The sequence below is a fragment of the Ahaetulla prasina genome, chromosome 2 (genome assembly GCF_028640845.1).
Source record: "Ahaetulla prasina isolate Xishuangbanna chromosome 2, ASM2864084v1, whole genome shotgun sequence".
Classification (NCBI taxonomy): domain Eukaryota; kingdom Metazoa; phylum Chordata; class Lepidosauria; order Squamata; family Colubridae; genus Ahaetulla; species Ahaetulla prasina.
The window spans coordinates 133385703-133408244 of record NC_080540.1 but is presented as its reverse complement, the minus strand read 5'-3'; the positions used below and the strand labels follow the sequence as shown (position 1 = coordinate 133408244).

Below are 22542 nucleotides of genomic sequence, written 5' to 3'. Positions count from 1 at the left end.
AGCCCTTTCTCTGAAAGCTCGTGAAAGCTTTGCTCAAATGTGTTTTGTGTCCATGACTATGAAGGGAACTGAGTTCTCTCTCTCTCCCTCTCTCCCTCCCTCCCTTCCCCCTTCCTTTCTCTCTCTCTCTCCCTCTCTCTCCCTCTTTCTCCCTCCCTCCCCTCCTCCTCTCCCTCCCTCTCCCTCTCCCTCCCTCCCCTCCATCTCCCTCTCCCTCCCTTTTCCTCCCTCCCCCTCCTCCCTCCCTCCCTCTCTCTCTCTCTCTCTCTCTCTCTCTCTCTCTCACACACACACACACACACACACACACACACACACACACACACACTACTCCCCAGAACAAAAATACTCCCCAGAAAAGAGAGGAAAGAGCCCCTTTTGAGCATTATGCCAGGGTTGCACAATTTCATCTTTGTGCAAAATCTCTACTCTCCTCATTCAAGGAGCTTGGTCTCACTCAATCATGGCTAAGATGAGGAAAGCTCACTCAACTTCACTTAAGGGGCAGTGGAAAAGTGGTAAGCCTGTTTGGAAGCCAGCCCTTTCTGCTTGCTTGATGGCTGTTGGATTCCTTCCTTCCTTCCTTCCTTCCTTCCTTCCTTCCTTCCTTCCTTCCTTCCTTCCTTCCTTCCTTCCTTCCTTCCTTCCATCCATCCATCCATCCATCTCATCTCTTTCCCTCTTTCATGCTTGTCATATCCCTTTTCCCAGCAACACCACTTCTGCTAATAGCCACACTAAAGAAAAGAAACTAGCCAAGCCTGGCTGTGGTTTCCCTCTGCCTGGAACTCCCTGCCCCACTGCTTGGTTTTTCTCCAGAGCGCAGCTGATTGAGCCAGGAGGGCACCTCACAGTGACCTCAGGATTGGGATGCTGGAAGGAGAGGCTGGGACTGCTGGAAGTGAAGTGGGGGGGGGGAGATGAAGAGCTGAATGGCAGAGGAGACCGTCCGGGAACCAGAGGAGTAGAAACCTCTGCTTCGGCATGAAATGGTCAAGTGGTACCCGGTTGATCTTGTCTGACTTCTCCTCTGATAGAATTGGTGGCAAAATGCATTCACTCTTTGCAACTGTCTCTGGGTCACTCTTAGCTTCTGGGAAAATGCTCTTTTGACAGCATCACAGCTAAAGGCCAAAGGTGACTTAAGGCTGCCCTGCTCAGAAGATGAGGACAAGATCAAGGCAATGTCACGGGGATCTATCAGGAAAAAAACCAACCCAAAACAAAGTCAAGGCATGCCTGTGCTGTGGTAATTTGCAAAGGGGAAAGGCACTTCGCCATGTGCTTATGCTAAAAGCCTGACCCTCATCAGATCAGGCAGTGTTGATAGGTCAACTCTACTGGCTTGCTAGTCTGAAAGCAAAGCTTTTTAATAACTAAAAGCATCAGAACGGAGATAGAGATCAGCCAGTTGGGAAGAGATATCAGAGTAATTGCTTAGGACTGTGCCTCTGCTTTACTAACGTGCAATTCCAATCTGGGGGAAGGTCCTGTCCATCACTCCAAAATGTGCTTTCCTGGTGTATTTCAGCCTTTGGCTTCCAACAATGAATCTGTGTCCCTGAAATAAAGATAAGAAAAGAGAAGGGCTATTGGTAGTCGCAAGGATCATCCTAATGCAATTTGGAACCTTCACAGCAACCATCAGTCTTAGGTCTGAGTATGGAAAATCCAGCTGCAATCATGGTGCCTCATTTCACTATCTTCTGCACTGGGCATCTGGATGGTGTTTCTGGAATTGCAGAAGAGCAGGATGAGGCTGCCAAAATTGTCACATGAAGACAAGAAAAAGAAACTCGTTGGGAATGGGACTAAAATCCATGCCATTCCAGTGATGCTGAAAACAACTAATGAAGAAAAGGTTCCCCCTGACTGGTCTCCAATGAGAAGAACAGCTGCAATTGACTTTCTACTCTCTCTCCCTGCACTGCATCCACCCTACTGTGTCAGTGAGTTTATGTGGAAAATAAAAAATGCAAATGCCTATAAACATGCTGTGTCCGACAATGAGATTAATCATTTTTTTCAAAACTCAACATTCAAGTGCTCTTCAATGAATAATTAATAACATCCCAGATCTAAACATTGATAAGAAGAACCAAAAAATTTTAATAGTGGATGATGCGATACCTGGAAACAGCAGAATAGAAGAGAAAGAACTGGAGAAAATCAGAAAATGCAAAGACCTGCAAATATAAGTTGAATTACTGTGGCAAAAGAAAACAAAGATTGTACAATAATAATAGGTGCTTTGGGTGCAGTCCCAAAACTTCTGGAGAACCACTTGAATACCATTGGTATTTGGTGGGGGGGATCACCATTAGTGAATTGCAAGTGGCAGCTTTATTTGGAACAGCTTACATCCTCCAGTGATGTCTTTAATACCATCAAACAACAACATTCAGCAGTAGAGGAAGCCAGCATAGCTATTGAATTGTTTTCATTCCCAAACCAGATATCCTCTCCTCTGCCTTATCCTCAGAAATAACAAAGCACTATAACTAAAAAAGATGAAGTGAAATAAAGTACCACTGAACATCTGGAGCAGCACAAAAACAACTGAATAAGGTTGCCTGCGTTGAAGCTGGTTCCAAAGAAACAACAAGCACAAGTATTAAAAGACGCCAATTCCATAATATCAAATACAAACACCAGCTCACTGCAATAAACAAACCGATTAATGTACAGCATGGCTGCAGTTATAACTGAATTCTTCGGATGCAAAATCAACAAAGAAGAAAACAAAGGCTGCACCACCAACATGAAAAACCAGGCTGGAAAATAAGATCAGCATGCTAAAATTAGAAGCAAGCAAGCAAGAAGAGATAAAAGAAAAGAGGCTGAAGAATAAGAAGGGCAAAAAAATACCTGATCAAGAAATATCACCTAGAAACAAGAAAGATTAAAGAAGCAATGGAAATAATAATGCAGCAAATAACAGTTATAGCCAAGAAGATAAGCAGATATGAAGTTCAACTGCACACTATCTTCAATTTTAGTTGAATTAAAAATGTTTCTACCAATCCATCACTGGAGACAGTACAATGAACCAGCCAACAGCTGACAAAGAAAAAAAAAGGGCATTTTGGGCACGGCTATGGACAACCCAGAGAAATGCCACAAGAACATAGCTTGGCTAAAAAAGATGGATAAGAATAAAAAAAAAGAAGCTGAAACAAAAGAACTTGTTATGATAGCAGAAATTGTGGAGAAAAGGGCAAGGAAGATCTAAGAATTGGTCAGCATCAGATGAAGATGAACTGCATGATTTTTTGGTTGAAATATCTGACTGGTCTACACCTATTCATCGCCAAGCATGAATAGTGGGGGTAGGGAAGGCCGTTTTTGTCCTCCTCAGATTCCTAGAAAGCCTCTGGGGAGGGCAAAAAATGGGCCTACCAGGTCCACCGTGCCATCATGTACCAAAAGTGTGGGGAGCATGGGGGTGTCACGTGCGGAGGCGAAGGGGAGGGTGCGCGGTGCAGGGGGCATTGAATTATGGGTGTGGGCATACGCACGTGTGACCCCTCCGCGCTCTCCCTGCTTTTGGCACATGATGGCAAAAAGGTTACCCATCACTGACTTACACCCTAGTTTTCCTTAATTCTTAACTAAAAGTAGCAAGAAAATAAAAATCACAACTTAGCAAAGGTTGGAAGGGGTTTGGGGAGCTGAGAAACCCATGCTGCTCCTCAGCACAGCGCAAAATGTTTAATACTTAATGCGGTGCACAATGTTTTATTTGGGTAGGAAAGTGCAATGAGATCATAATGTGTGGTTTTGCTTCCAAGTTCATCATCTGATAGAACAGATCATTTGGAATGTGACTAGATGGGTGTATAAAAATCTGCTACAAAAATGTCTATTAAAGATGAAGTCCCTGCCTCGAAATCATTTCCACTCAGAAAAGATGCCGCAATGGATTGGTGTAACGGCTATAATTATCGTGATTATAGGCAATAATTTACATTTTCTTTTGCAATATATTGAAGAGTGGGATGCATTTTAGATGCTTTTCACAAACATCTCTGAATTCCAAACAAGAGCTATTAGGGTAAGAGTTTTTGCATGTTTTAGCTCTAGACAAATGTTGCGGAACTGATTTTTTTATATGATGAAAATTGCATTGTTAGCAAGCGATAAACACCAGATGGCATTTCTAGAGCGATAGATAAATTGAAATCTAAAGATTAATTGCTGTTTACTGCTATTTTAAAATACTTGTCAAAAAGTCAACTGTCTCTCTGCTACATGCCACTCATTCCTTCATATGTAATACATAATATATATTAGCAAACGAGAGTTACATAAGGGGTTTTCAGGGTAAACTATATAATGCACAAATGTTGGAAAGCTAGTGAGCTACTGTCAGGGCATTAGTGCAGTCCTAAGAACTCTTTTAATAGCTCACAGGTTTTTTTGTGGATGACCTCACGAAGTTTTCGAACGCGTCGGACACTTGAGGCCCCAACAAAACTATCCGGCTGTAAAACAGCCATTCCATTATAGACATCCCCCATGATGATGAGCTGGCCTTCCGTTGCCGTAATGTTGGGGCACGGACAGCTCCAGTTCATGTTTAACAAGGTGATTTCCAAAGGCTCCCTTCCCAAGAACTGAAGCCCCATTTTCTCATCCTTCAGAATCTCCTCCACCATCACCAGGGCATGGCCAGAATCTTGGTCCTCTGTCAGCTCCATGACACGGCCAAGAATCACAAAATCGCTTTTGCAGAAGCTGGTCACCAGCTTTTGCCGGGGTTTGCAAGCCTTGCAAACTTTACAGAGCCTATCCAGAGGGAAAGGACACGATTCTTCGCAGGCCTCTCGGCTTTCAAAATTATTCTCATTGCCTCCGCAACCTCCATAAATAAAAGACTGGCATTGTTTTGTCAAGCTGCTGTATGCCCACCGGGGCTCATAGGCTTTGCAGTGACCTTGCAGGGCCGGCAAATTGCAGATGTTGATGGGGCCATTCATGCATGTCAACATACAACTCTCGTAGGTCTCAAAATGATTGAGGTTGCTATTACAGTTCCCATAAATGAAAGTGAAGCAGTTGTTTTTCTTTGCGTCATAATACCACCTGGTTTGCTCTTCTCCGCAGTCCTCACTGTCGGGTTGCTTCAGGCACTCGTTGGTTGGAAAGTGAGTTTTATTCTGCACTGATTCTGGAGAAGTAGCTTCCCCTTGGAGGACCGACAATGGAAAATCAACCCTTAAAGCACCACCAAGGTTTTTGGCTGTGCAGGTGTAAATCCCTGCATCTTGTAGCTGCGTGTTATAGATTACCAGCTGGGCGATATTGGTGACAACGATATTTCCTTGGACATGGTTAGGCCTCATAATTACTCTCTCTTTATTCTCAGTCTCCTTCTCCCAAGTGATTTCTGGTTTAGGTCGACCACTGACATCACAAAGAAAGCTTACCGTCTCTCCTACGTAGACCGACTGATGGGTTGGGTCGTTGACTAAAACAGGTGCGAGGATGTCTGTGATGGTAGTCTCCAAGTAAGCAGTTGTGGGTTGAGCTGTAGTCTCTGCTGGGACAGGACTGGTGTTCGGCCAGGTGAGATGATAGCGACAAGTCACCACGTTGAGGGTGATGCCTTTGGTACATGCTTCTGCGTCCATGTAGCACTTGTTGTAGTAGGTGAGCCCATCAGATGCGCATGTAAAACTTGGCTCCTTTTCGCACCTGTCTTTGCATTTGCAGACAGGCTGCCCATCCCAGATATCACACTCTGAACCTTGCTGGATGCACATGAATCGGTCACACGTGGCTTCTTTGGGCATCCCGACAGGTCCTTTCTTCCCTCTCACATCCATGTACCGGGCTGCAACACAACTTCGTGTTCCACAAACATTAGGGCAACATTTCTCGAAAGTCTCACACTCCTAAGGTAAAAGAAAACAGATGCGATAAAGTGTTTGTGGGTAAATAAGGATCCTCATCAAGTCTGTTAATGTCAGAGATCCCACTTCTGTGAAAGATCAACATCCCCCAACTTTTGCCGGCACGGCCATGATATTTGAAAGGGCGACTTTTATTTCAGAGAGCCAAGAATGGCAATATATGTGCTTTAGCATGGTTTGTTAAAATTCCCCAAGGAATGTCTGGAACAGACAGCCCAGATTGTTAGCTCATCACAAATCAAAGTACATCTATCAGTGATCCAGGGAGCTCTATTCTAGTGTTTTTCAACCTTGCCATTTTAAGAAGTCTGTATCTGAACTCCCAGATTTCCCCATACTGGCTGGGGTATGCTGGGAGTTAAAGTCCAGGCACTTAAAGTTGCTGAAGTTGAGAAACACTGTTCTAGCTTATGGACAGAACACAGCACAGGAACCTCTATGTGTGAAGAGGTAGAAGGCTGGCAGGGATAGTTATGGCTCTTTCTTCTTTACCGAGATCTCCATCCACCCTAGAGCTAGCAGGAAATAATACCACCATGACATTTGCTGTCCCCACGGCTCACCTCTATCCTACCCTCTGCTGTCTCCATTCCCAGCCACCACAACAATCACCTGACGTCCCTCCATGGGTATCAAAGACAGATTTACACCCCATGAGGCCTCCCTTAGATGGCACCAGATTAAGATGACAAATGCACATTTAATTTCGCTGTAGCCAAGGGCAGCTCAAACCTATCCTCCTGCTGGATTGAAGAAGAGATGAAGGCAGCATTATTGGGGTATGGTAGGGGAGATGTAGCAGAGAAGGAGACAGTCAGGGCAACATGGCTGTTGCGGATGGAGAAAGCTCCTATGTGCATTTTACATTGATTTTTTCCCCTAACGGGTGCAAGAAGAACTACAACAATCTTAATAATTTCTTTGCCTGCATCTTACTGATCATTAGAGCTAGATGACATGCAATTACACCGAAATGGCAAATGGAAATAATTGATGACCATTTTGTCTGTTCTTTAGTCATGCAAATCAAATCAAATCAAATCAAATCAAATCAAATCAAACCTTTATTGTCAATGCACAACATGTGTACAATGAGATTGAATGAGCCTCCATTGGTGCAGTCCCCCCCCCATCCCCGAAACACAGAATACATTTCAATAACTCAAAATGAACTCAAAATAAAAGAAAAGAAAATCCCTAAACCCAAATAAGTAATAACCAACACACATTCCCATATACATATATGTATATAACATTATACTATATTACACCGGTATAAACATGTTGCACGTTGCACCAGAAATATGCTTCACATAATTTAATAACCAGTTCACCCAGAATCGAATATGGGAGCGTGTGCGTGTGTGCTTCTTCCATGCATGAGTGTGTACCTTCCGTGCTTGTGCGTGGCCTTCTGCGCACACACTTTGATCACACGCGGGGCTTGCATGCATGCACGTGGCTTAAAAACACAGCTAAATAGGAATGCCACCCCTGCGTTGCACTGGCCCTGCAACACAACTTCTTGTAATGTTGATTTGATTTTTAAGAGATGGCTGGTGGCTGCATTCTATAACAAGCAGAGAAACACTTGAATACTTACTTGGAAGCAGGGGTGAAATCCAGCAGGTTCTGACAGGTTCTGGAGAACCGGTAGTGGAAATTGTGAGTAGTTTGGAGAACCGGCAAATACCACCACTGGCTGGCCCCAGAGTGGGGTGGGAATGGAGATTTTGCAGTATCCTTCCCCCGCCATGCCCACTAAGCCACGCCCACCAAGCCACCACGCCCACCAAGCCACACCCACAGAACTGGTAGTAAAAGAAATTGGATTTCACCACTGCTTGGAAGGTAAGGGGAGATATCATGAGCATGAATATTGTTTTGTATTTATGATAAATTGGTTGAGTAACTGCACTGAAGTTTATATATGCACCTATACACACTTACTAAAGAATAAATGCCATTGAAATTGGTGGGACTTGTTTCTGAGCAATAGAAATAGAACTGTGTTGCATGTTTTGTTTTCCTTGGCTATAGAACGAAGAATCTGAGAAAAACAATTCATAGGAAGCTCAAAAAGCACTTTCTGTTCTCTTTCAAAAAAAAAAGGACAGCAAAAGACTAAAATACTGGCAAAGGCATCAGGTAAAAGCCACAGTTATGCCACATGTATAATGACATAATCACACAAATGATGTGGTTTGCCACAAATGACCTCATGGATGTTATTTGTGCAGTGACATCCTGACTCATACGGTGTCTAGTGCCCCTCTCTCCCAAACCTGTCACCTTGTGGGTGCCATGAATATTAGTATTCCTTATAAGGCAGATGATTTGTTTCAGCCAGCAGTGCAATATGATCATCCTCATTGTACAAGTTAATGCATCCTTTACAATATGCCATATTTTAGACATTGTATCCCGAAAACTTAGTTGATAACGTAAGAATCCATCTTATCTTCCAGGGAGTTTATTATCATTTATCTATTGTTCTTGCAACAAGCTCCTACATGTCCTTTGTTATTATTGTAATGCTTTTTAATTCATTTTTTTTAGAAAATGAATCTTATCCATTGATGGTTGGCCTACAGAAATTAATCTTTTGTGATCTTCTGACAAGCAAAGTCAATAAGGAAACCAGATTCACTTAGCAACCAGGTTACTAACTTATCAACTGCAGTCATTCACTTAACAATGGTGACCAGAAAGGTAACAAATGGGACAAAAACTCACTTAACAAATGTCTCACTTAATAACAGAAATTTTGGGCTCAATTGTGGTCATAAGTCGAGGACTACCTGTACTGACACTTCCCTTCAGAAGTGTGCCCTCTTCCTTCTACAATGCAGAACCACCTAGTAGCCATCATCAAGATGAAGACCCTTTCCAGTGCCTAGACTAGTTTCTCCTGTTGTGTGATTCTGATTCAAAATATGGCAGAGCTTAGCTCTTTAGAACAATCATGTTCCTCAGTCCTGTAGTCCTTTCCTTTGAAGAAAGTTGAAACTTTCAACTTTCTGGAACTCATAAACTGTCTGGAACTCATAAACTGTCTGGAACCCATACCACATTTCTGACATCAATACAATTGAACGTATCCAGAAATATTTTACAAGAAGAGTTCTCCACTCCTCTGAATACAACAAAATACCTTATGCCACCAGACTTGAAATCCTGGGTTTAGAAAATTTAGAACTATGCCGCCTTCGACATGACCTGAGTTTAACTCATAGAATCATCTATTCCAATGTCCTTCCTGTTAAAGACTACTTCAGCTTCAATTGCAACAATACACGAGCACACAATAGATTTAAGCTTAATGTTAAACCGCTCCAATCTTGATTGCAGAAAATATGACTTCAGTAACAGAGTTGTTAATGCTTGGAATACACTACCTGACTCTGTGGTATCTTCCCAAAATCCCCAAAGCTTCAACCAAAAACTGTCTGCTATTGACCTCACCCCATTTCTAAGAGGTCTGTAAAGGGCGCCCATAAGAGCACAAGCCTGCCTACCGCTCCTGTCCTATTGTTTCCTTTCGTTATATCCAATTAATATAGTTATTACATACTCATATATATGCTTATATATTGTATAATTATTTCATGCTTATGCTTATATATACTGTGTGACAAAATAAAAAATAAATAAATAAAAATAAATAAGTGAAAATTTTATTGGGTTGATTTTTATAGACACTGACGAAAATATGCAAATTTATTAAATGTGGGAGGGCAAGACTTTAGGTTCTAAATCTTCCAATTGTAGAAAAAAAACCCAGAACAGAGATATAGTCACCCCTACACATAGTCTTACAATGGGGTTAGTTCTATGAAAGAATGCATACCGTGGAATTGCAAAATGAGTGTTTGTTTCAAAAATCAGGAGGCAAAGGCAGGAAAAAAGGATCAGGGAAAAAACGCCTTTGTATTGACTGAAAAGATCCAAGCAATCAAAAAGTCCTTTTGTATAACTGGAAAATTGATTCAGGACTAAATGTTCAGACAGTTGTTCATACGTTTCTGCTGTCCAGAATATTTCTGGAGCAGTGTTGGGATTCAAATAATTTAACAACCGGTTCTCTGCCTTAATTATTTCTTCCAAAACCAGTTCACCAAACTGTTCAGAAAGTTAACAACCGGTTCTCCCGAAGTGGTGCGAACTGGCTGAATCCCACCACTGTTCTGGAGCCAGCTTGGCTTGGGGTGGGGTGGGGGATGGGAATCAGATGGTGGTGATGTTCCATAGAGCTTTTGAATAACTTTGTATATTGTACCAACCATGATTCGCCTTGGAGAAGGCAAGACACACCACGTGCTGATTACATCTTTACAGCTTCTTCAACATGCTCAACGCCTTGGAAGCATATCCAGACCCAAAAAAATCCAGTTTGAATGGCCTAGATTGGCAGAATGCAAATGCTAGCCACAGTGCATAAAATGTTTTATTCTGGAATAGAATCTCCTAACAATTTCCAAGTGTGGACAAAATACAGGTAATCCTTCACATTCTATCACAAGTGAGCTCAACATTTCTGTTACTAAGCAAGAAGGGAATTAGTTAAGTGAATTTTGCCCCATTTTTTGACCTTTCTGGCCACAGTTGTTAACTGCATCACTGCAGTTGTTAAGTTAGTAATACAGTTAGTTCTTAAGTGAATCTGGCTTCCCCATTGATTTTGCTTGTAAGAAGATCGCAAAAGGTGGTCACATGACACCCCCCCCCCAGGACGTTTCAATTGTCATAAATATAAGTCACTTGCCAAGAGTCTGAATGTTGATTGTGTGACCATGGAGTTGCAGCAGCAGTCTTAAGTATGAAAAATGGTCATAACTCATGTTTTTCAGTGCCATTCAAAGTTACAACGGCACTTAACAACTGTCTTGCTTAGTAACAGAAATGTTGGGCCCAGTTGTGATAGAAAGTCAAGGACTTCCTTTTTGGAAATTGTTAGAATTGTTAGAAGGAGATTCTATTCCATGTTCCACCACCATCGGAAAGTCAGCAGATGATGACACAGGTCTTCTTCTGTAGACCTAACCCATGGAGCAATTATCCCCCTTTTTACTGATTAATCTTTCTTTTGACTTGGATCACAAAAGCTAATATTTGCAGTTGTCATAGCTATATCTGTGATAGGCTTTTCAGATCTCATTGCCACTTTCTATTTGCTATGTGTGTATACCTTTTACTTTAACTGTGAGTGGACATCTGCCTAAAAAGCAGAATAACAATGCCGAACAGTATTCAAATACCTGAATTGTTCTGAGTTTTTCAGCTGGATGTTAAAAGAATCTGACCTCATTCTCAGGAATCTGCTAAGCCAGAGTACATGTTTCACATGCATAAAGTGCCAGGTTGAACTTTTACCTTATTCAAATAGCTTTCTAAAAAAAATGTGGAAGAACACACTGAATAGTGCTAGTAGTCCCTAAATGTATCAGCCAGGATATGCCAACCTTGCAATTTAAAGCCCCTTCTTAGCTCTTATTCTGGATGTTCTCTGCAGAGCCTCGATTACAGCTTGGTAGAAGAGACCAAGACACGATTTCTGTCAAGTGTTCAAAATGCACCAGAAGTAATGCATGTACAATTCAGAACGTTAGAAATCACCTTCTATTGAAATACACTAAGACTTAAACCTGCATTTCTGTCCTTTTATAAAAAAAATGAGCTTGCATTCATTTTGGTAAATTTTACCAATGGTTCCAAATTATACTTTACTATTGGACAATGTGAACTGGTTTTAATAGAACAGAATTCAGCCTTCTGCAACTTGGCACAAACACCCCATCCTCAATATATTGAATATAACTCTCATAATACCGAGAAGGAATGATGAGAGACATAACATCATAAAAAGTTATCTTCTACTATTGGCTCATCTGGCGTGGCCTATACTAGAAGTCATCTGGGAAATCTGGATGCGGACTAGAAAGTAGCAGTTAATTCCCGTGTTTCTTTGCTGCCATCCGATTGTTATCTGGATTCTTGTAGACCAAAATTGGTCACCTATTTTAACTCAATACTGATAACATAAACTGGTAAAAGACTTTTATGGGTTTTCCGGTTCTATCTGGAGATTCCAAGGATTATACATAGAACCACTATAAATTATCTCTCAGATATCTGAAAGACTTTCAGGTTGCTAAAGAAGTCTTGATGGTACATTCATTCTGTTTTTTTATTACACAACTAGGTTTTAATAAATAGTTTGTGGCCAACAAATTACTCAAAAGCTAGTAATGAACTAAAAGAAAATTGCATAGCCATGAATATTTTTATATGTTGCTTGTAGCTAATGGAAATCTGGTTCATCAATCAAAAGATGTACTGTTTGATTTGCAAGAAGCAAAACAGCAGAGTCTGCAATAAGCATGGTCACCCAGGTGAATGTCAGGATGCAGCTTTTGTATTATTCACTACTTTATTGGTTTCTTTCAGTATCTCAACTATCCCCTTTGGAAGTGCATCCAAAAATAGGTTCAATTTACTACTTGACAGCTTGATCATCAGTACCAAAATCATCAAGACCCAGCTGAGCCGGTATAAGGCTTGTTGAGTCACAACTAAATCTAGATCTTCCCTGCTCATAAAAGGAAATGTCTTTATGAAACATCCCTTGATTTCAGTGTACCAAAACTACTCAGGACATTTTTCACCTAGCCTAACTTTGTGGAAATCTTGTGGCATCTCCCCAGCTTGCCTGGCTGGGTATAACTTTACTCCTCCCTTATTCCACCATTTTGCCATCTGTTTTGTGGCTTTTCTGTTGGTATCTGATCAGGGAGTCATTTTGCAAAAAGTGGTTCCAGCTGACATAAGTGATGTGTATCTAGCATCAGGTTGGGAAAGAGGTGGGTAGCCAAGGCAAATCAACCAACCGCAGAGTCACATGTTCATTCTTACCTTGTCCAACTGGTGCTCTTTCCAGTTAAGCAATGCCTTTCATCAGAAGAACAAAACAAAACAAATAAGTAAAAGAAACTACAACTTGTTTAATTGATCACACAGCTTATCCGACAGGTGACTTTTGAATTAATAGGCAGAGAATTTGACCCTGGGTTCCACTAAGATCCAACCTCAAACACCGGGATGAGATGTCACCGCTATCATTATCCTTTATAATCAGACCTTCCAGAAATGCAGGGGATATGTAATGGTTGATTTAGATTTTCTAGAATTCAGTGTTGGTTTTTTCCCACATCAGTGTCTTGTAGAATGCACTGAAGTTGCAACAATCTTCTTTTCTTCCTGGAAAAGCAACTCAATTCTGCATTTTCTTGGTTCAGCTATAAATCAATAGTTCTTAATTGATTAGAATATATCCTTGGTCATTCATTTATAAAGTGACCCCGTTTGGATTTACAGGTTCCTTAACCATCGCCATATTGCATTGAGTTATAGTTGATCACCCTGCATCAATATTTGTTTGCCACTTGCCAGTCAAGCAGGCCGTGCCTCCTTTGTAGGCACTGAATCAGCTTCACACATCAGGAATGGCATCAGGAGTCTTCTCCAAGAGCTATAGGCCAGTGACAGCAAAGTCTATCCTTCTGGGCTGGTCCAGGAGGCAGAGAGAGCACAAAGGTGTATAGAGAGGTGAAGTTGACCTAGCAAGGCCAACTTCTCAAGAAGCAACATGTAACCTACCATCTCAAGTACATTTGCCTCTGGCACATGCCAAGCTGCCCTTTTTATACCTGTGCTGGATTTTGAAATAGGCATGGATGAGGTCTTTACCCTGGGAGACAATGCACACAGCTGCCTCCTGGAAGAAAACCCATGCATCTCAAAGCAGTAAACACTGATCGACTGGCTATTTCAAGAGCTTGGAGGCAGCAGGGGATGGACGGAGGGGAGGGGGGGACATCTTGGAAGATTGAGGCAATTAAGATGGGCACAGGGGGGAAGCTCTGCAGCACAGCGAGACGGCCATGCAAAGCCTCATGCTAAGAACTTCACATGGCATTGGCTGGCTTTTCTCCCTTGATCATCCTGCCCTTGCAATGATTAAAGCAGACCTTTCGTGATGTTGCTCCAGATGAAATTCAAAGGACTGATTCATGCATGAGGTTGTAACCACGGCAAGCTGGTGACCCCTGCCTTGGTCCCAGCAGGATTATCGGATCTGGGTGGGAGCTACAAGATCAGAAGTCCTTGCAGGTTTCAAATCCTGGTTCCTTTTTCCCTAGCAAGTTCTACTTTGCTCCCGAAGTCCTTTTTTCTCCCCCACCCCCAGCTACTGATTATCCCTCTTCTGTTCCCAGAAAAAACGCCCACAGCCTCTTTCTTGCTACAATAAACAGCCCTCAAGCAGTCGGTATCTATTTATAAGTGACTTTCAGCATTGAGAAGAGGGAAGAGAAAAGGGCATCACTCACCAGGTCGGCGTCACACTCTCTCCCACAGGTACTCTGTGCGTCAACCCAGAGATTGGGGTTCATATCGTTTGGACATATCCCAGCGTGAGAATACCGGACTGGAGGCAAAGCTGAGCTTTTGAGCAGGAGCTGCAGAAGCAACAAGATAAGGCGGTCCCAGGACAACATCCATATCCATATCCATCGCATGAAGAGTTTGAAAAAGGACATCTCGGGTTAGCTCCGGAGAAAATACTGACAATTGACTCGGGTCTGGGTGTGGCTGTGCTTGACTTTAAAAAGAAGAAGAAGAAGAAGAGCTGAAACAAAGGAAGCAACTACACCTGTTTTCTCGGTGTCCTTCCTACCTTGCTCACTGGTGCAATCTGATCTAGACCTTGTTGGCTTCCAAGTCTTGGGAAGTCGCCCCCTTATTTTAAGCAAAAGGCTCTTAGTCCAAGTCAGAGTTAGCTGTATTTATACCCTGCAGCTCTACAACAACTTGGAAAAAGTAAACTCTATTTCTGTGACAGGCACACGCTTCTTATGTCCTGGTGGCAGTCGTACAGATTTGTTACAAGGAGAGGGGAGAGAGAGAAAAAAAAAAAGCTGGAAAGATTTTTAAAGGCTGGACCAGCTACGGTGGGACCCCTGCATGTTTCTGAATGGAAGGAGGCCTTCTTAACCCCTTTAGGCCTAAAGTACTTCCCTATGCAAGAATGGCATTTACTTCTGAAAGAGTGCTTGTCTAGATAATATGAACCTACAGTCCGAGGGATTTCCCCGATGCCAAGGAAATATATACAATCCTTCGTTTTAAAAGGGGCAGCTTAGTAGGATTGAAGCAATTAAAGCTGGGGGGGGGGGAAATAACTTTAATAGAAATAAAAGAAACATGGAGGGAGAGGAGGAGAAATAACAAGTTTTAACCGGGGATCAGGAAGACAACATGTCTTTACAAACGACACCCCTCACCCCCCCCCAAGTCTCTCGCCTGCTTTATTTGTCTTTCCCCCCCCCCAAGTTTCTTCTTTGCTGCACTCCAACCCCACCATGGGAAATTTTTAAAAAATTCCTTCACAGTTCATGAACATGAGACCCCTATTGTACGACTTTTTGCTGACCTCTTTAAGGGGGAAAAAAATAGGAACAGTTTAACTCTATGGAAACCTGCATAAAGGAATGTACTGCATGTTTGGTGCAGGGGAGGGAGGGAGGGAGGGAGGGGGAGAAAGGGGAAAACACCACTGACTTCCAGCCAGGGTAATCATGACAGGAAGAGTTTCTGAAACCTATCAAGAAGGAAAGAAGAAAAAAAAACCCTTCCCGAGGAACAGAGGGAGAAGGCCTAGAAGACGGGAGGAAAAGGCTGATGGAGAACATCTGGAAGGCAGGGAAAGCAATGGCTCCCCTCCACCCTTGAGGTACTGCTCAGCCTTTGAGTCTGTTATGAAAAGCATGTGCTGGCTGGGATCCAAAAAAGACTTTAGGTGAGACGGATAGCTTGCACATGCCCAGGGTGTCTTTTGCCTTGAAGCAATCGACCCAGCTGGAACGGCACTGTTCAGAAGCTGCTTCCGAAATCCGCCATCAAGAACAGCAGGCGCATATGCACATGTGCATGCAAGGGTGTGCATAGACACACTGATGTGGAGAAGCAGCCACTGCCAGAATAGCAAAAGCAATAGCACTTAGATTTACATACCACTTTACAGAGCTTTATAGCCCTTTCTAAGCGGTTTACAGAATCAGCGTATTGCCCCCAACAATCCTGGTCTTCATTTTACCAATGGAAGGATGGAAGGCTGAGTCAACCTTGAGCCGGTCAGAATCGAACTCCTGGAGTGAGCAGCCAATTAACCCTGCAGTACTGCATTCTAACCACTGTGCCACTACAGCTCTGGGGGAACAGCACATCTCTTAATCTGAGCGATGCTAGAGGTTCCCCTCTGCGTAGACTTTCCAGAATGGTAGGATTGAAGGCATTGATGGCACACGCTTGATCATGGTTGAGCTTTTCCTTCTGTTGGAATTTGCCTCTTTTACTTGCGGTCAAAGGCTTGACAGAATGAGAGCCTTCTAAAATAAATTTAGGTTCTGAGGTCTTTAGCTCCACACATCCTGCATATTGCAACAAATCTGTAAATTCTAGTGACCAATAAAATGTGATAGGGAAAAAATACTGCATTCCTGTATCACTGCTATGATTAAAATGATGTTTTCTTCCCTGTGTCACACTCAGGTACTATTGTTATTTCATCCTTGAACCTCAATCACTGATAAGAGGATCCGGCTGATTATTTTACATTTCAACTGTGATAGGAGAATAGAATAGAATTCTTTATTGGCCAAGTGTGATTGGACACACAAGGAATTTGTCTTGTTGCATATGCTCTCAGAGTACATAAAAGAAAAGATACATTCGTCAAGAATCAGAAGATACAACACTTAATGATAGCCATAGGGAAACTGTCAATATAAATCTTAAGGATACCAGCAACAAGGTTACAGTCATACAGTCATAAGTGGAAGGAGATGGGTGATAGGAATGATGAGAAGATTAATAGTAATGCAGACTTAGTAACTAGTTTGACAGTGTTGAGGGAATTATTTGTTTAGCAGAGTGATGGCCTTCGGGAAAAAACTGTTCTTGTGTCTAGTTGTTCTGGTGTGCAGTGCTCTATAGCGTTGTTTTGAGGGTAGGAGTTGAAACAGTTTATGTCCAGGATGTGAGGGGTCTGTAAATATTTTTACAGCCCTCTTTTTGACTCGTGCAGTATACAGGTCCTCCCTCAGTGGAAGGCAGGTTGGTAGTAATTATTTTTTCTGCAGTTTTAATTATTCTTTGAAGTCTGTGTCTGTCTTGTTGGGTTGCGGAACCAAACCAAACAGTTATAGAGGTACAGATGAAAGACTCAATAATTCCTCTGTAGAACTGGATCAGCAGCTCTTTGGGCAGTTTGAGCTTTCTGAGTTGGCACAGAAAGAACATTCTTTGTTGTGCATTTTTGATGACATTTTTGATGTTGGGTGTCCATTTTAGGTCGTGCGATATGGTAGAACCTAGAAATTTGAAGGTCTCTACTGTTGATACTGTGTTGTCTAATATTGTAAGTGGTGGTAGTATGGGAGGGTTTCTCCTAAAGTCCACCACCATTTCTACGGTTTTGAGTGTGTTCAGTTCCAGATTGTTCTGGTCGCACCACGAGGCTAGTTGTTCAGCCTCCCATCCTGATTGCACGCAAAGCGTCTGCGCAAAGCAGACCGGTGGTAACACCAGTTAGAACCCACCATTGGATAGAAACAGTCAATTTCCCATGGGATATTCTTAATTCGGAGCATCATATTATGGGACAGCTACACAAAGGCTGCCTGCCGATGCAAGCAGTATCATAAGCTCTCTATCACAGACTAATGCCAGCTTATTGCATGGATTCAGCCAACATGCGGCATTCTGCACAACACTGTTTTCTTTCTGTTTTGAAACCAATACCACATTTTTCAGCCACAATGGAAGCAAGAGTTTGCTTCTACCTGCAGGATAGGAGGCAATGATGGGACAGGAGTAAACTACTAGAAAAATTGATTGCCTAAAACGCGTAGAGCCTTTTCTGACTGCTACTTTGAAGATCCTTCCACTCATCCTTAAATTGGAAGGAAACTATATTAGCATGGCATTTGCTATTGGATCTGTTTATCCTTCTCTTGCCTCTATCTCTGCAGCTACCTTGCTTCCCCCAAAGTAAAGTATGGATGAAGCAGACAAAAAGATCTGGGAAAAAGACTAAATGTAATTAAGTAAGTAAGTAAGTAAGTAAGTAAATAAATAAATAATCAAACATGTGCACCCATTTTGGCTGTTCTTGGATTATCTCCACCCTAACGTATTTGAAATTAGAGCAACCTTAAGTATATTATACAATTTATACAAAATTTATACTCAGCTGAGGAAAGACCCCAAAGGGATGCAATAAATAAATAAAATTAAGATTGCTCTAATTTCGAATACATTAAAGGTTTAGGGACATATATCTTCTCTGTAAAATAGGATGATGGACAAAAGAGGTCCAGAGGTTCATTGGGGGATGTTTGAAACTTTGAAAGGACTTCATTTTAATCAAGGAAGAAGAAAGCTGAGAAGAGAATGGGGAATCTTTTTCCCCCAAGTATCAGTCAGTCTCTAGGTTAGTGACTGCTTTTCACCAAATCCAAATCCAACTCCCGCCTGCTGCTTTGCGGGGTCCTGCAGGACTCAGTACTCTCTCTGCTTCTCTTCAATATCTACATGAAACCATTGGACAAGATTATCATCCGTCACCATGGACTGAGATATAATTAATATGAGGATAATATACGCAGCTGTATATCTGCTTTCTGAGGGACCGTCTCTTGCCGGTCACATCCACCGACTAAAGCGGGGAGGCAAGGAATGCTGCACATCCTATCTCTTAAGGAGATACATTTGGTGGGACTGAGAAGAAGGGCCTTGTCCATGGTGGGCTCCCTCCTTCTGGAACATCATCCCTCTGGAAATTAGATTGGTCCCCACTCTGACACTTTTTTGGAAGGCCCTGAAAATGTGGTTCTGCCAGCGGAACCCAGAGCGGAATGGAGCCCATTAAATGGCTGATATGAATATGCATTATTGCCAGATGTGGGTGGGAGATTATTATTTTATTATTATTTATTATTTATTATTTTTATTTCTTTTATATTGCTTCCTGTAAGCTGCTGTGACAATATAAATTTTCAAAATAAATTAAATAAAAACAAAAACCTGGAGCTCTAGCAATGCTTCAAAGAAGATTCTCAAACTCTGATATCAGGGTTTTTGTATCACGTGCATCAGGCTCTTTCTGGGCTGTCCTGTCATATCCTGGCAATTCGGACCAGTGGCTGTTTAAAAAGATTAAGTCTTGGTTGGCTGCATTTGCCTTCTTCCTACCCAAATTAGGGAGAAAACAACTATCAACTAAAAAAGCAAGATCTGGCCCATAGAATTGCCAAGAGTCGGGCACAACTGGATGGGTAGCAACAACAACATCATCATCTTCATCATCAATACTTAGAAGGACTTGGCAGGTCTTCCAAATGCATGCAGTATACTTTTTCCTTAACTTTCTATCTGAACTTTTTAATTCCCCATATAAACTGTTAGGCTTTTGGGAGTCACAATTTATTATCGGTAACAAACTGTACTTAATTCAGGACTTTGAGACAGAAGTCAACTTTCCCACTCCCCAGAATGACTTACCTCATGTTGAAGTTAAATCTACTTTTTCCTTTTTGCCTAGGGCCATCTAAGCAGGTGTCCTGAGACTATAAAGACCAGGCTGTAAAAAAAAATAAAATTAACCACACCACTGAACAAGAACTCTAGAAGCCAGTAATGCCAGATGAGAAACATATATTCACACAATATATGCATCCTCCAGAAAAAAACATTCTTCCATGCAGGGCAGAATTCCATGTAGAGAATTCTGTAGAGATTTTCAATCATCCAGGTCATGGTTGTCCCAAAGGAGCTTCTTCAGGCGGCAACTGGACGTTCTTGCTTTTTCTTTTGAAGTCGTTTCATTTCTCATCCAAGAAGCTTCTTCAGCTTTGACAGGATAGATAATCCTTCCATTCCCTAGTATCCTGTCGGAGTTGAAAAGGCTTCTTGGATGAGAAGCAAAATGTCCTCAAAAGAAAAAAACAAGAAAGTCCAGTTGCCTCCTGAAAAAGCACCTTTTTGGACACGTGGAGAATTCCTTCTTCCCTTCTGGGAAACTACAGCTGCTTCTTGCTTTCCACCATGGTGGAATCTGCCCTGTAATAACAGGTCAAAGATTGGAAACCTAGCTTTAAAAAACAACTGGCCACTGGACCTAGGATTAGGTTCATTCCTCACATTATATAATAGTTTGGGACTTCGAGGCCAATGTGCCTTCCCAACCATTTGCGATCTTTGTTCCCTAATGCCTATGAGCAGCAAGCTATTGAACACAAGGCGTGCCTCCAAAAAGGGCCACAGGCTCTCTCTCTCTTTTTTTTTTAACCCCAGTCGGACCAATTTCCTTGAACGTATTACACAACTATAACAAGGATGTGAAAATAGCATTTTACAATTAAAACCAGTCCGTTTCCTGTTTCTCCCCCAATGTGCATATCACGTGCAGAAACATGCACTCACAACCTTTTACAATCCTTGTGTTTTTAGGCTTCAAAATAGATTGAGGGTAGTGTGGGCTGTGTATGGTAGACGGAAAATCTGTGGAAGGACTGGCAGGCTGGAATTTGCAATCTTCCCGTTCACCTTGGCCCAGGGACACAAACAGTTTACAGAGGTGGGCAGAGAATAGTGGTAGAAAACTTGCAGCACTTCAGATTAATGTCAGATGAGTTCACTTTATGAGTGAACTCATCTGACATTATGAGTGAACTTACGCACGCAGGTGCATCAGTGCACCCGCGTGCCTATCATCCCTGTCTTAATATTCCTTTTTTACTTACTCTTTTCATGTATCCAAATTATGTTTATACTTTTACCTGTTATCTTATATATGATTGACAAAAATAACTAAATAAATAAAAAATAGTTCAAGTAGTTCAACTGCATTAACAGATGTTGCTTAAGACCAATGGGCTTGTTTACATATAGCAGCATACGAATTCAAGCTCTGCAATGTATTTTGGTGGACAGAATCCCAACAAAGTAGTACATCAGCTTGGTTCCAGGATGAACTTCCTTCTATTAGTTCAGGGTACAAATAAGTTGGGGGTGGTGGTGAAAGAAGGCATTTGTATTGTACACTAAATGTTGATAAACCATGGATCTTCAGTTACTTTTTAAGATCTAAAGAACTCTTGTAAGTGGCTGAATAGTCTTATGAATTTTAAAAAGAATAGCATTTTCAGAATTGGTTCTTGACTTATTTTTAATAAGCCTTTAGATGCTTTAGATGCCCTTGAAATTGCCAAGAGTCTTTTGCATATTGTTCACTTATCCAGTATTCAGCATCACAGAATGGCATGTAGAACTTGTCTTGATGTATATCAAATTTCATTGAAAATATTAGTTGGTTAGATTTTTTAAACAGATGATTACCAGAATTCCTAACCCCTATAACAATTTTGCTTTTCTTAGCTACAATGCACAGGCTTTTAGGCCAGGACCATTGGTAGTTGCTCCCAGTTCTTTCCAGTTCTTGCAAACCGGTAGTAAAAGCGGCGGGAGGCTCTGCCCACCCACCCGGACATCATCATGAATGATCTGCGCATGTGCAGAAGCTTCTACATGAGTGAAGCGAGCGCACGCACGCACACGTTCCCGTTGCGAACCGGTAGTAAAGGTAAGTAGAACCCACCCCTGGCCAGGATATTTCTGACGAGCACCAGGGAAATCAGAAGATCTTTTCTAGACAGTTCAAATAGGTATAAAGGTTTATTGCAAGCTTAAGAAAAAGAATCTGAACTAGTAACATTCTAAACAATTTGGCGGTAGATAAGAGTCAAAGGAATTCAAGGGGGGGTGGACTTAGATCTTTTGTGACCATGCAGGGACCCATGACTGATGACGCATTTGACCCCTCCCTTGGGCTCACCCTGATCATCCTCTACAATTTCCTAGAAAAGCCATTTTTCCTCTCTCCCCATGCAAAGTGACATGAACTCTACATACTGAGAGCTCTTTCCATGCTAAGGTGAATTTGATTTCTACCTCATGTTGGTTAACTACAATTCTTAAGGATAAACTCTGATTGCAAATCAAAACGCTCATTCAAACTCAGGGCAGCCTACAGCAAAAATAAAATAAATTACAATAATACATTGATGGTAAACCCAGCAATAAAATTTGGAACATTCATGACAAAAACAACTTAAAGCTGAAAGCACACAAACTTATGGTTCAGTTGGTATATAAATCCAGCTTCTGTGTGCACAGATGTGCCTGCTTGTTACATAAGCATAAGTCTATTAAATACTTCACTGAAATTAGAAGAGCAGTATATGCACCCCTCTCCTATGTTCCAAATATTTAGCGCACTGCTTAAAAATTGGAATTAAAGGTTAATTCAGGTTTCAATAGTGGAGGCCTGAGGACTTCCATGTTGATGCACATACACCCAATTTCTGAGACTCTATTATATTCTGTTGTAATATACCTTATCTCAGTTGCAAACTGGGCAATCCCTAAATACCAGAAATAACAAGAGCTCCCTGTATCTCCATGATGTTATCTGGTGGTCATCTGGATTTCTGCACACACACCTAATATG

At 41.8% G+C, this 22542-nt stretch overlaps 1 protein-coding gene across 2 annotated transcripts; it reads right to left on the bottom strand.

The window, feature by feature from the left end:
• Positions 1 to 314: 314 nt before the first annotated feature.
• On the bottom strand, positions 315 to 20234 carry WFIKKN2 (WAP, follistatin/kazal, immunoglobulin, kunitz and netrin domain containing 2). 2 transcript variants are annotated; one of them, XM_058172871.1, is made up of 5 exons: positions 20175 to 20234; positions 19536 to 19614; positions 14303 to 14574; positions 4412 to 5897; positions 315 to 1561 (listed from the first exon to the last, which is right to left on the bottom strand). In XM_058172871.1, the coding sequence occupies exons 3-5, from the start codon at positions 14510 to 14512 to the stop codon at positions 1425 to 1427; spliced, it is 1833 nt and encodes a 610-aa protein (XP_058028854.1). In that variant the 5' UTR covers positions 14513 to 14574; positions 19536 to 19614; positions 20175 to 20234; the 3' UTR covers positions 315 to 1424. The 2 variants fall into 2 exon arrangements, with proteins under 2 accessions (XP_058028854.1, XP_058028855.1); XM_058172872.1 differs by having other exon boundaries at positions 1419 to 5897.
• Positions 20235 to 22542: the final 2308 nt, after the last annotated feature.

Coding starts and splice junctions, on each gene's coding strand:
- WFIKKN2 (XM_058172871.1), bottom strand. CDS start 14,512: ATGTCCTTTTTCAAACTCTTCATGCGATGGATATGGATATGGATGTTG. Junction 5,898..14,302: donor GAGAGTGTGACGCCGACCTG/GTGAGTGATGCC, acceptor CTTTTACCTTAG/GAGTGTGAGACTTTCGAGAA. Junction 1,562..4,411: donor GGTCATCCACAAAAAAACCT/GTGAGCTATTAA, acceptor TCTTTATTTCAG/GGACACAGATTCATTGTTGG.